The following is a 15,137-nucleotide window of genomic DNA, read 5'->3' on the forward strand; positions in this document are numbered from 1 at the left end:
AAAACTTAGAATGAAACATGCTTAATTGAAACAAATCCATTTCAGGTAAAAACACTATCACATTAGCAATACCAGACCATTTTTTTTCTTTACAGCTAAGAAATTCAAATTACTCATTATTATAAAGAGCATAAAAAAACAAAGAAACATGGTCTTTAGCTTTTTTAAAATCAGTTCATTAGAACTCGAGTATCGGAAAATGTATGGTTCACTAGACAGTTAGTCTTAAGTCAGTCTATTCAAATGCATTGTGACTGTGACTGAAAATGGTAGGAAATTTGCACAATTTACAGAACTTCTTGAGGTATCAGATCTTTTATTGCAGACATCAATCATTGCTCTCCAATTCCCTCTGCACTCGATTTTTCTGATGAGGTCTATAGCCGTGTTTCCAGGGAGACTGTCAATGAGCTTTGTTCATCATCTCTCTTTTTTTTTTCTTGTGATTTTTATGTTAGGAAAAAAAAAAAAAAGAACAAAGGAAGACTGAACGAAGTTCACTGACAGTCACTGGAAACGACTATATACAGAATTTCATCTTTAAAAGGCTATATCTTCAGATCTTTTTAAAATATTATAATGCAATTCTGAACACGTTATCACAACACCGTGAAGGTTCAGATGGCTGTAATTATGACCATCTCACTTGATAACTTATGAGCGAATTAGCATATTTAAGTTTCAATTTAACAACTTTAAGTAGAAACATTCTAAAACAGCTATAAAAATGTTGGGTGAGGCTTCATCATCACGTGAAGTATTATTCTGATGGATGTTATGTTTTGTCATCAACACACCATAAAAAATCCAAGATGGCCACCACGAGCTGATTTATAGAAAGTATTAACAAAATATGGCTTGTAGCATATCAAATTAGAGGAAATTTTGTACAGATTGCAGTTATGTTTTTTTTTTTTTTTTTTTTTTACATAGGCATCACCACATTATCAAGGCCAAGAGGCCACTCAAGGATAAGGGTTAAAGAGTGTACAGTAGAAATTGGACATTATAGTAATCATTAGTAATGAAAATTTGGTAAAGTTGATAATTTATTTTCAAGCATATTAATTGATGTCCCATTAAAAATCACATTATTGTAAATATTTTCACTTGTATATGAATTTGGAGGGAACATCATGGCTGAAGAATATTAGCTGTGAACCATTATTAACCAACTTGGGGCTTTGTAGCGAACATAATCTAAAAGTACTGGGATTTGTAGGCGTAAGAGGTTTTGCAGTTCATTGTATAATGAATTCCTGTTTCTCTAGTTCCAGAATTTTAGAAAGATTTCCTAATTTTGCTCTTTTTCTAATCAGTCTATAACTCTCAATGTATCTAATTGTTGAACAGAATATTGTGAAATTTTCAGCAGATTAAAAAGTTTTCAAACTAAATGACTTGTGGCGAACTTTCCCATTAATTGAAGAATGTATCCATTTGGTAACTTTCTGGTTTCCATATCCATGTTTAAGTTAATTCACTGTTTATGTACTAAAGCAGTTCTTGTTTTTATTGCATTTACATGGGAATATTTTTATTGCAGAGAAATGGGTAGATAAAGTGCTTCATTGTTAATTGTGTAAGTGTTTGAAGTTGATGGTTGGTGAGGAAATTTTTACAACAATATCTGTTTATGCACCACAACATGACTTCAGTTGTAATACTATGGACGTATCCCTGCCTAAAGCCAATACCCTCGACAATGGTTAGAAATAATTCATTAGCAGAGTAAAAGTATAGGAAGTGAAATTAGTAAAAAGATTATGGGGGAGATGGATTATTTTGAATGCTCGAGATAGGAAGATGCCTTATGGTCCATGGTCAATTTCTAAATAGTAGGCTAGGAGTGCCCAAAAGAGTGTCATTTTCTGTTCATCAATTACTCAGATAAAAGACCAGACATAGGATTTCTGATTTTGAGTCCATTAGGAGTCAAAGTTAGTTTAGGAAAGTTTTGAGTTTGCAACAGTGGATGGTTGACAGCTTTTTTTTTACATAGGAGTCACCACTTATCAAGACCCGAAGGCTACTTGAGGATAAGGATTATTGAGTGTACAATAGTCAATGGGATAATATTGTAGTAATAATTAGTAATGGAAATTTGGTAAATTGGATTACTTAAAGGAGAGGTTCATCAAGAATTTGTTTATGTTGGACTTGAAGACAGCCAAATTGTAGTCAGCTGGAAAGCAGGCAAACAGAAAAGCGTTCCACAGGCGTGCAGTTCTAAGAAAGAAGCTTTGTTCATGAAATCTACATTTTGATTTAGCCACAGATAAAGAGTGGGGAAAATTATTGACTGGTTTCAGCTAGACGGGTGTCTTTCATGAAAGATTGACGAAGGAGAAACCAGAGATTGGAGCTCAGATGAGCACTTGCCATGGAAATAACGATAAAACAAAGACAGGCTCGCAATGTTTCCTGTGGGGAAAAGAAAAGGGCATTCCCTACAAAGCTCCAAAGTCTATTTTGTACTCTGTCAAGGCAGGATAAACTGCTTCTATCAGCTTCTTCCCAGATGTGGCAACAGTACTCCATCCTTGGATGTACTTGGCTTTTATAGAGATAGAGAATTGCATCAGCAGTGAGATATCTACTGGGGCGGTAGAAGGATCCCACCATTTTTCCAGCCACCTTGGCAACAGATTTGATGTATGTATTCCATTTCAGATCAGGAGTAAAGGTCAAGCCCAGAAGCTTGTCAAAACATGGAGCCTCCCCAAGATGAGTGCCATCCATTTCAATTGATGCCAGATGGGGATCAGAGCGTTGATGATGTAAAGATAGAAGCTTGGTTTTAGATACATTAAAAGTAACCAGCTTAGAGATATCAGAGAAATTGGAGTCAAAGGCGAGCAAGAGCAAGTAGAGTTTTAGCAGATTAGATAAACTGATCAGCCAACTGACAGACAGGTATCAACAAACAACAATTCTTTTAGGTCCTTTACCACACAAACAACACAACTGATTTTTACATGATGTATGGAATTGTGTTTTCTCTCGTGAGTTTGCATTGTTCTATTTTATTTTTCATAGTTGTAAATCAGTGCATGACCTTTCAGCAATTGCCAGGACGACACAGCCAAAACAAGAAGAAATGAAGAAAAATAGAAAACCATGGCAAATAGTGTTGGGGTCAACAGTTATTGAACGGGATGAAAGATGAGTTTTATGATCAACCTTTGCGAGAAAGACATGTCCAAGATTATCTGAATGAACACTATCTAGCCATTATCTCTAGTGGATACCTTGAGTAATCAACTTCTGGGTGATCGAATGGTAACCATTAACAAAGGCTAGAATCCGTCAGAAGATTTCAAGAGATGAGAAGGGGAACTAATCTCCTTCTGATGGAGGAGGCTGGCATTTTGGTGCTGGATGTTTGAGGCAGATAGAGATTTCTTTGGGCATAGAAAGGTCTGTCAGCAGTTATCTTTAGGCAAAAGAAAAAAGTAATGAAGACAATAGAAAACTACAGCAAACAGCGTTGGAATCAGCGGTTATCGAATGGGATGATATTGCAATCATAATGTTTTCAAGCACACAAAACTATGCCTCATCATTAAAAATTGCAGTATTGTAAGTATTTTCACTTTTATATATAGGATTTCTGATTTTGAGTCAATAAATTTAGGAGTCAGAGTTAGTCTTTTTGAGATACCCGTCCTAAACTCTCTCCCTCTCTAAATGATGTCATTAGTATTAGCGATGGGACGATTCCAATATTTTTCCTGATTCCGATACAATTACCGATTCTGTACTAAATTCCCAATTCCGATACAATTACCGATTCCAATTCCAATTCTTTATAAATCTCTAAATATTTAATTATAAAAGTGTTATTTTGTCCCGATTACTGTAAAAATACATCTTAAATGTGCCTATATTTTCTCAAACGTAAAAACATACTTATGAGTGGGGGGTGATCTAGAGATTTTAATCATACTGGAAGTTTAAATCACTAAATATTTATTATTTTATTATTACTATCAGCGATGGAAGATGTTTCTTAAACCAAAATAAAATAAAAAAAGATTATTTTAGGAATCGGTTTTGGCATTAGAAAATAGGCTCAAATTTTTTCGATTCTGATACCAATTCCGATACCCTCCAAAAAACTCTGATTTTTCCGATTTCCGATTCCGATTAAGCGTCCTAACACTAATTAGTATGCGTCACTAAGATAATCATATGGACACTCGAAGAATGTATTCATTTGACAACTTTCTGATTTCCATATCCATGGTTAAGTCGATTCACTCTTTATGTACTAAACCAGTTCTTGTTTTTACTGCATTTTACATGGGAATATGTTGACCATTAACAAAGGCTGGATTAAAAAAAATAATAAAAAAACCATCAGGTGATCATCTAAACGATGAATACTAATTAATAAAACATGCATGTTTCTGTTGTTTATGACTTCAAAAAGTAAAAGACACGAAAGATGAATTTTATGACAGGCTTATTACAGTAACTAATGAGGTTGGTGACACTTATCCTCGAGTGGCCTTCGGGCCTTGATATCAATAATTTCCCCACTCTTTATCTGTGCCTAAACCTAAATGTAGATTCCATGAACAAAGTTTCTTTCTTAGAACTGCACGCATGTGGAACTTTCTTCCGTTTCCCTGCTTTCCAGCTGACTACAATATAGACATCTTCAAGTCCAACATAAACAAATTCTTGATGAACCGTCCTCTTAAGTAATCCAATTTACCAAATTTCCACTACTAACCATTACTACGATATTGTACCATTGACTACCATACACTCATTAACCCTTATCCTCGAGTGGCCTCCAGGCCTTGATAAGTGGTGACTCTTTTGTAGAAAAAAAAATGTGACGAGATTTGGATGATCATGATGGAAAGACCTCTGTGGATTTTGAGGAAATTGATAAGGTGATAGGAATACAGATAAAAAAAATCTTTAAAATTTGGTATTGCCATAGTCGTGTTGGTTGCAAATACTGTCTTTAAGAAACTGGGAAATCTGATTACAGCAAATATTCAATTCAATTAACCCTTTATGACCTGAATTATGATAAAAAAAAAATTATTAATTTTAGTTAGTTTAAAGGGTAATGATACTATGATTTTAAGATTTTTTCACAATAACAAGCTTTCATTATGAATTTCAATAGTTAAACTACCACTGAGAACTTTTGTATGTCATAAACTTACCTTGATTATTATCCATAGTGCTTGAAAACTCTGTTAATGACAGCAAATGAAATCCTCCACACTTTGAGACAGACGGCGGTGTATTATATGTAAGCAATGGACAGTTATAATCGTGAGGTGTCTGGCATCTACCCAGATACTGAACTAATACATACAAGGCATGTTTGAATCAATTCCCACTTTATTTATACCATTATATTCATTTATTTATGACTGAACGAATTAGTTCAACCAAGTCATAAAGGGTTAAATTTGGTAAAATATAAAACATACATGCTTCATTTGTTATGTAGAGTGGTAGAAATTGACACAGAAGAGGATACAGTAGCCCAGCACATGTTTAAATTCATTTTAAATTGCTGCCTTGCTGGCATATTTATTATCCCTCCTGGAAACTGGAGATCCTGATTAAGAAAGTGTCCCTCGTGGTTCAATCAAAATTGAAATAGTTTCTTATGGTGTCCGTGTAGATCTTTTTGTGGTTTAGGAGTGACGGTAATAACCATTGAGGAGATTGTAGGTTGAAATGATATCACCATGTAATTGTCAGCACTCAAGGGAGAAAAGGTTAAGTTTCTTGAGTCGGTTATCATAGAACAGATCCTGTAGACCCTGCACATTGAAATGCTGGATATCGTGTATTAGATATGACAGGATGTTCCAAAGTGAAGAAAATATTAAGGTCCTTGTTATTAAAGTTACTAAAAGTGTGAATAATTTGAAGTGTCTCTTGTTATTAAGGTTTGTTATTGTTGATGGTGAGCAAACGGCTTCTGCTGCTATGAGAAAGAAAAGACAAAGATGTTCGAGTTAGCTGCTGTTGCTGCTATTAGAGAGAGAAAGTGTAATCCATATGAGTTGATGCATCTGCCTCCACTACCACTGCTGCTCAGCTAACTTGGCAAACTCTTTATATATTGCATGACCGGACATAATTGAAGACATATTTTTCAGGTATGAACAATAAAAAAGTTTTGTTGCCAGATGTGTTGTAAGGATACGATTAGTCTTGGAATGTTGGTTTCCCTGATTCCATGTTTGTTTTATTTCATTTAAACCCGTGGTGTTTGTGAATGGATTTAGATTAAGTTTTACAAATATTTTGTCACATATTTTCATATCTGATCTGTCCAAATTTCCTGGACTTCTCTCTCTATTTCCTTGGACAATGTGTTTTGCCCGATAATTCTTTGCTATAATAAACTGTGTATCATAGTGGAAGAATGTGTCGCGGTGTGCTCACATCATAGCTTATGTTTTGCTATGCTGGAGATTTTTTTCATTGGTGAACAATCTCATATACACCACCTAGCAGAAAATAGCCGTCTTATCAAGTCAAACCGAGGTGAAGTAAACTTAATTTCAACTTTTCTCCATGAAAATAGATAGCAGAGACTTTGGTTCCGAGCTGAATCGAACATAAACACAATCAATTTACACATGAAATTCTTTTGGTTGTATTTGATTCGGCAGAGAATTAATTCTGTTCATTTGTTTTCTCTTGCTGAGACCGGCACGTGTTGTAACAACACCTTCTCATAAGTACAGCACGTTGGTGGCCAACCCGCAGCTTCAGCTGGGCACTAGCCCTGGCTGGCCAGGGGAGTAGGAAGAGGTTCCCGAACGATGACTGACGCTACCAGTCACGTCGACCGAATCCAGCAGCAGCAGCCGCTTCAGCCAAACAGCCGCAATAATAGTAATTCAAAGAGCCCTTTTCAGGGCTAGGTTCCTAGGAAAGACCTTCCCCTTTGTCTTACTGTCTGTTGCCTCCTGCAATTTCCAGCAATCCTGCAGCCTTTCAACTTCCTGCAACTCCTGCCTTCAGCTTCTTGCAGGCCTCAGCTTCCTGCATCTCCTGCCTGCAGCACTCAGCCTTCCTCCAGTGCAGCTTGTTTCTGCCTTGCAGTCTGCTGCCTCCCTGTTCCAGTTCCGGACGCCATTCCTAGACCGCTCCAGTGTCTAGGCCCCCAGTTCCTGACTGGTCCAGACCAGGTCAAGATGCTAGACCGTCCTAAGGTCTAGCCTCCAGTTCCTGACGTAACATTATTTATTTATTTAAATTTGCACACTTTTAAATTAGGATATATGAAACGTTGTGTGTGGCAGGAGGAATCATTTTTTAATAGGTTAATAAAGGTTCTTTTTATAAGCGGCGAACTTTATATTAAAATAAATCACAGAAAAATATTTTTAATATAACAAGTAATAATGTGGTTTATTCCAGAGATTAATTTTTCACATTTATAATTTAAATACAATTTCGGGCATATAGCTCCCACAGCTCACATGTGTACAGCGTAATCTAGAGATCCAATTTTCACAAACTCTACACATTAAATTAGGCTGTATTTCAACAATAACGTGGTGAATGTTGTCTTCCACGTAGTCTATTGTGTCTGTTTTATCAACTTAGATGTGATGAACTGAAAAGAATATCTGAGAAGGAAGAAGAGATTGGTAAACCGTTGATATAGGTTTTATTAACTAACAAAGAATACATGTGCTGTGATGCTCGTACACTGTTGTAACGGTAGAAGGGCTTCTTTCAGCCAAGGGGGATAACCTATGTGATTTTATTACCGCTAGGGGTCCTTGGAAAGTATAAAGCCAAAGGAGCAGCGGGACAAGAGCAATTTAAAACTATAACAATAGACATGAGACTTTACATATCACCAAAGAAAATAATATAATCACACGAACGAGATGTTCAGTTGGCAACTTTATTTTGTGAAATTATTCGTTCATCAAATGTTTCTTTCTGTAAATTGATTGTATCACGTGCTGTGTGGCATGTGACTCTGCCCTACTGAAACCACATGATGAATCCTCTAAACCAAGCTGAACTCAAAATAACCGACAGTTGCCAAATCTGCAATTAAAGAAAATAGGCTGCTAGTGCACTTATTGATCCGCGCTATTGTTTAAATAGTATTTTCAAGTTTAATTAAAGTTTTACAATATCTGTTCTTATTAAATTGTTAGATGAAAGAAAGTACAGAATATGCACAAAACACCCTCCCCTCCTCATGTTAAGAATGGCATTCTAAATAATAATTATATTATTTCAGCACGGATCAATAAGTGCACCAGTACCAATGTCAATTTAAAGTTCGCCGCCTCTAAAAAAGCAAAAAAAAAAAAAACACAAAAAAAAAACATAGAAGTCGAAAAATGTAAGGGAGACAACTCTGCAACTCCGTTTTCAATAGGTTGCTAAGCAACTGTGGACTCGCTCGACAAACAATGCAATGTTTTTGATTAACGTGATAAACTAGAATTTACATACAAAAAGGTAAGTATATTTAAAAGCTAAAACAATTCATTAAATAACTAAATTTTGATAAAATATTAATGAATCTATTTGGGAGAAGAAAGGGTACTTTTGCAATTTACAGATAGTACGAAATAATTTGTTGACTATTTCGTACTTTCACCTAACAATTTAAGGCAATTCAGAAGCATAGACGACTTTAAGTGCGACCGTACCGGTGTCAGGTAAAAACATGGCCTCGATGTGAAAACATTCCGATTATCGGCGGACGTTGAGAATCTGAGTCTTACCTTATAAATTCCACAATTTTCACTTTTTAAAAACTTTTTTCTTGTTAATATCATCCAATAGAGACTTATGTATCAGATAATTAAAAAGAAAACTTTTTAAAATCATTTTTTATGACTTTTCACGGCTTGTTCAGTTTTCTATTATAACGTTGTAGTAAATTAAACACGAACTTAAGGTCCATTTTTTTTTTACTCTAAAATAACCGGACGTAACTCAGCGTTCACTCGGAACGTGTTTCTTTTATTAAATTGTTAGTGAACGCTGAGTTACGTCCGGTTATTTTAGAGTAAAAAAAAAATGATTTTAAAAAGTATTTTTTTTAATTATCTGATACATAAAGTCTCTATTGGATGATATTAACAAGAAAAAAGTTTTAAAAAAAAAAAAAGTGAAAATGTGGAATTTATAAGGTACGGCTTAAGGCTCAGATTCTCAACGTCCGCCAAAAAGTGTTCAAAAAGTTTAACATATTTTATTTCGTGTCAATTTGCTTATTTATTTTAAACTAAAACAGGAAGTCCGATTTGGTAACGGAAACATTTTCAGATCGAGGTTTGATTTTCACCAGACACCAGTCGCCTATGTTTCTGCATAATTTAATAAACAAAAAGTACCCTTAAAAATTTTCTGTACTTCTTAGATAGAATCGACAAATCAATTTTTTAAAATATGGTGTTTTTAAAAAAAAAAATTTTAAAAATAGTACTTACTTGTCATGTCGAAAATAGTAATATATTAAAAAATTACGAAAATTCATCGAGTAGAAATTTATTTATAGTCAAAAGTAATTTTTACGGAAAATTGGTGGGAAATGTCATTTTCTCTAGATTTGAACACCTTAAAGATTGCGAATACATGGGACATTTTGCGGCTGACGTATTAAGACTTTTTTTAAAACTAAAAACACAATAGTAGTTGTTTTACTCAATGAATTTTCGTAATTTTTGGATATATTACTATTTTCAACATGACAGTTAAGTACATAATAATGTTTTTCGTCGGCTCTATCTTAACAAGCACCAAACGCGATTCGTAAACTGCAGGTGTACCGAAGAAAGTTCTGGAATATAAATAAAAGGCAGGTTATATAGAAAACAGCAACGGCAATCAACAAATCAGCAAACGACCCCCCCCCCCCGGAAATAAACTGTTTTAGTATGAAAACGCAATATCTATTTTTTTTTTTAATTATCATTGTAATTTTTTTTTTTTTAAATTAACAAGTAATCAATATTCATAAATTGTTCAAAAAGTTATTTCCCTTACATGAGTGCCTTCCTCTACAAGAGTGGTATTGTTTAATTAAAATATAGAACGTGTTATAGTGTGTGTGTGTGTGTGTGTGTGTGTGTGTGTGTGTGTGTGTGTATTTACAATGCCTCCCCACGGGACAGAGTTAGACACCAGGGTCGTTTTTTAATGTGGAGAAAAGGAACAAAAATAAAAATTGTCTCAGTCGTGAAGGAATCTCCACTGACAGAGAACAAGAAATTGAAGTGCAGCATCTGAAGAACAGATACTACACTTTGAGGTATTTATTTGCTCCCCCACTGAGCAAATTAGGCACAAGGCCGATTTTTAAAGTGAGGAGTAAAGGGGAAATGGGGACCAACTCCCCGGGGAGTAGGGGAACTGGATAGTGACAATTGGTATGAAGGGTTGCCCCACATTGACCAAGGTCTTATATGTGGGGTTGCCCCCACATATGGTCTTTGCTTGCAGTATCTGCCGGAACAGATACTACACTTTGATCTTGTCCCGAGTGTGTGTGTGGATGGAGGCTGCAGATTAGGTTTATTTATTTATTTATTTTTTTACGTAAATGTGTGTATGTGTGTGGGGGGGGGGGAGGGGTCTTTTATTACCGAGTGAACTGTGTCAACATGGCATATTCCAAGAATCTTTTTACATTTTTTTTTTGCTTACTTTTATAGTGCGTCTTCCTTATTAGAGCAAAATTCGAAAATCGAAATATTGAATTCCAAGTAAAATCAATGGTATCTACTTAATTGTCATGGCGTAGTAATGAACATATCCCAAAATTACGAAAAACGATAAGTTAGAAAAATTAATTATTAATGAAAACAGTTTTCGTAGCAGAAATTGAGTTTTGCTAAATAAATAAATAAATAAACCGGAGAATGTGAATCATAACAAGGAAGGTACCTATTTACTGAAAACTTTTAAAAAATCTTAGGCCAATTTAGCAAAACTCAATTTTTTGCTTTTGATTGGTTGAAAGAAAATGTTAATTAAAAACTTGTCCCAAAAAGGTTATAATACCTTTAAAAAAGATGTTAGATGTTGCTGCATCTATAGATTCTTTATCTCTATCTACTATTATATATATTTTTAAGATCAGATTTTTTTGATTTTTAATATTTATTGGATGATTTTCTGTACAAAACATATCTAAGAACACTGTCAGACATATAAATTACCTTTGTGTGAAATTTGCAAAAGATAGGCTCATCCGTTTCGGAACCTATGAGGAATGAACTCTCTCAAACACATACACACACACACACACACACACACACACACACACACACACACAAAGTGTCTTTTAGATAATAGTAGATAGATATGATTTTTTATCTTTCAGAAAAAAACAATTTTTAAGATTAGATTTTTTCAATTTTCAATATTTATTAGATGAATTTCTGTATAAAACATGTCTAAGAACACTGTCAGACATATAAATTATCTTTGTGTGAAATTTGCCAAAAAATAGGCTCAACCATTTCGGAACCCATGAGGAACTCTCTCTCTCTCTCTCTCTCTTTCTCTCTCTCTCTCTCTCACACACACACACACACACACACACACACACACACACACACACACACACGCACACACACACAAACCAACAAACAAAAAGTGATTTTTATGTAATAATAGATAGATATAATCTTTTTTTTTATCTTTGCAGACTTAAAGAGACGAAAGCTTATATTTCTGCAACCATGACATCAGCCCCTCCGGAGAAAACTGATGAGGTTGTAGATTCCAGTGAAAACACTAATGAGATTATAATTGCACGGAGAACAGAATCAATTGATGCCCCTCATATAATGAAACTTGCCCATCCTCGCACAGAGGAACTGTTTGGGAGAATCAATATCAATAATCTACTGTAAGATATTTCTTTATTTAATGTTATTTATTAGTATTTATCTTTATTTAGCATTATAGTAAAATTGTTAGCTAATGATCAGGGTTCAATCCTTTGTTGAGCAATACCAAAAACTCCAAAAAAATTATGCTTATGCCTTTTGCTAAACATTCAGCAGTATAAGATGAGGGCCAAGGATAATTAGAGTATCGGTGTAGTAACTAATAAAAAGGGATCCTTCAAGTCACACCTGACTATGGTTGACTACTTTTATTACTTTATCTTGATACCTTTAAATCATGAGCCTAACAGTGGTATAACCCCACCCCTCTATGATCTTACTTTTTATGTATATCCTTTTTAAAATTATGATCAGCAATTTCTTACATTTATATCAAAGAGTTACTTACACTTTGGTGTAAATTACATTATTACCTCCCCTTGAATGTATTCTTTAGTTAGTTTCTCTGCCACTAGGTGGATATCTATATAGTTTATATAGTTTCCCTATTCTTTCAATTCAGAGGATTGTTGTTAAATCTGATATTTGTTTTCTGATTAAGATACATGTTTTTTTTTTGTCGTTGTTTTTTTTTTTTTTGTTTTATTTTTGTTTTTTACTCATGTTTACCCCTAACAAGGCATATCGCCACTTGGACGTAGGGGGCTACTATTTGGGACCAGGCCTAGAAAAGATTAACAAGATTTTGGTTTATGTCACATTTAAACTTCTGCATATCAGCACAGTCAGGGAAGCAGGTAGCAGGAAGGGAATTCCAAAGTCTAGCTGTTCGAGGGAAGAAACCATTAGAGTAAAAAGCTTTCTGGCATTTACGGACCTCAACAGTGAAGAGGTGAGATTTTGTTGCAAAGTGAGTTTGTCGTGGATATGTATGTCGAGATGGCAAAAGTTAATCCAAGCACATTCCATTAAAATATTTGTAAAACAGGTGTTTTTTATTATTATTATTGCATTTTCATCCCAAACAAGTCACAGTGCCACTTTGATGTAAGGGACTACTATCTGGGACATAATTTGCAAGGGTACTATGTAGGGAGTTGAGCAGCAAGCTGTCTGTTTACATTACATTTGAACTTCTGCATGTCAGTACAGTCAGGGAAGCAGGAACCCGGAATGGAATTCTAAAGTCTAAAACTCCTAGGAAAGAAACTATTAGATTGGACGGCTTTCTTACATCTAGGGATTTCTACTGTGTTGGGGTAAGATTTTGCTGCTTTTCGGGTTTGTCGAGGGTATTTCCATCAAGGAGGCACTAGGGTTTGTAGTTCATCGGAACATCCACTATTAAAATAATTATAAAACAGACAGAGGATTGTAACATTTCATCGATGGGACAGTGGTTTAAGCCTAGCTGACAGTGTGGGACCTATTAGGTTGGCGACTCTCTTTTGAACTCTGTCTAAGAGGGAGAGACTAGTAGCAGATGCACCAGTCCAGATGTGGCAATAATACTCCATACATGGGCGAATGGTGGCCTTGTAGAGAAACAGGATACTCTCATGCATAAGTAACTTTCTAGCACGGTAGCGAAAGCCCACCTTCTTTGCAGCAGCCTTAGCAATGCTCTCAATGTATCTGTTCCAACTCATGTTTCCTGTGAACGTTAAGCCGAGGAGTTTGAATGAAGTATTTTCAGGTAATGTATCATTAGCCATGGCTATTAGTGGTTGAGCAGGTTTCTTGTAATTATTAAAGGAAAGGATTTTGGTAACCAGGGTTCAATCCTCAATCAAGTCATACCAAAGACTTAAAAAATGATACTCGATGCCTCTTGCTAAGCATTCAGTATTATAATGTAAGAATCAAGGGTAAGTGGAGTAATCCTGAGATTACACTCTCCTCTACATCTCGATGTACAAGCTAATGAAAAAGCACAGTATTAATGCTGGAGTCCTTCAGGGGTCCATCTTGGGCACTACTTTCTTCTTAATCTATATCAATAACCTCCCAAATCATATTCTAAGATCATTTGTGGACATTTATGCTGACAATGCTACCATCTATGGCAACACTTCCAAGGCCATAAATGATCAAATTCTCTCTGATTCTCTCTCCTCTGATCTTGATCACGTGGTACAATGGGGAAAGAGGTGGCTGGTTAATTTTAATGCATCTAAAGCCAAGCTTCTATCTTTCCATAAAGGTACAGAATTTTCTTTGCATTGTGTTCAGGCCATTAAACTGCAGTTATACCCAAACATGAAAATTTTATATGGCATAAGTTTTTTCATATATCACCATTTTGTAAGCGTAACTCAATAGTTTATAATATGTTTGATCCAAGCTGTTTAGCCCTGAATCCCCATGCCTACTTGCACATTGAAGTTTGCAATGTTATTTTCTATCCTGATTAAGTGTAACCGATCATTACGACCATCAATGTTATCTTGTAAACTTTCCATCTCTCTGAATTTGTCCAGGAGATGTTTTATTGTGAATCTGCTTAGAATGCTTCTCTTTAGAAAGTTACTCTGAAATTCTCATTGATTTTAGACAACAGATTTAGTATGTCATACTAAGAAAAATGTTGTAAGTTCAAACCTCATCCAAGGCATGATCATTTTGCCTTAAAATAAACATTTCAAATTACAATATTAAACAGCTTATTTAATTTTAATTTGTTGCAATCTACATAATTTATACAAATTAGAACTCCAGGTGCTAGTTGATAATAAAGTTTTTCTGTTTTTCTTCTAAATTTGTTTTATTCAGTGAGAAAGCTGTTTTGGCCATAACTCTAGTCAATGGGAATGGCGAGATTCTTGGCCACGCTTCATTCTATGACAGCCCTAACGTTGAAGATGTTGATCCGGCTGAATGGGAAGACTGGATAAGTACGATGTATTCGTCAAAGTACACAGCACTGAACTCTTTATATTTGCATTATTTTGTGGCCAAACCGGAATACGCTAATGCTTGTGCAAATGAGATTGTTGGCACAATGTTCAATGCCCTCCCAGATGTCCATTTTTGCATTCTTGCTGTTCCACATGGTGTAGGTCCAGGTAAGAGATTGCCTTTTTTTGTTATTTCTTCTAATATATCCTTCAACAAATGTCCACATAAAAAAGTTTTGGTCTTGTTTTTAAATTAACATTTTTGTCTGACGAGTAAAACCGCAGTTTAGTGGCCTGAACATATTACATATTTTATAGGAATATAAATATTAGTGTGAACACTAGCGAAGCATAATTTTTTCTATCAATTTATACATGTGTTTAGTATAATAATAAATGGTAAAACTGC

General features: G+C 35.0%; 1 protein-coding gene across 2 annotated transcripts in view; it reads left to right on the forward strand.

The window, feature by feature from the left end:
- LOC145276783 (cilia- and flagella-associated protein 61-like) overlaps positions 1 to 15,137 on the forward strand; it is a 166,356-nt gene that overhangs the window by 22,770 nt on the left and 128,449 nt on the right. The window contains exons 1-3 of one of the 2 annotated variants that reach the window (XM_080128067.1): positions 8,365 to 8,484; positions 11,687 to 11,890; positions 14,604 to 14,896. In XM_080128067.1, the coding sequence (XP_079984193.1) occupies positions 11,721 to 11,890; positions 14,604 to 14,896 (463 nt within the window). In that variant the 5' untranslated portion in view covers positions 8,365 to 8,484; positions 11,687 to 11,720. Of the gene's footprint in view, positions 1 to 8,364; positions 8,485 to 11,686; positions 11,891 to 14,603; positions 14,897 to 15,137 lie in introns of those variants that run through there. The other variant, XM_080128068.1, reaches the window with a different exon arrangement.

The sequence above is a fragment of the Euprymna scolopes genome, chromosome 5 (assembly GCF_053919585.1).
Source record: "Euprymna scolopes isolate OS-2025 chromosome 5, ASM5391958v1, whole genome shotgun sequence".
NCBI classification, from domain to species: domain Eukaryota; kingdom Metazoa; phylum Mollusca; class Cephalopoda; order Sepiida; family Sepiolidae; genus Euprymna; species Euprymna scolopes.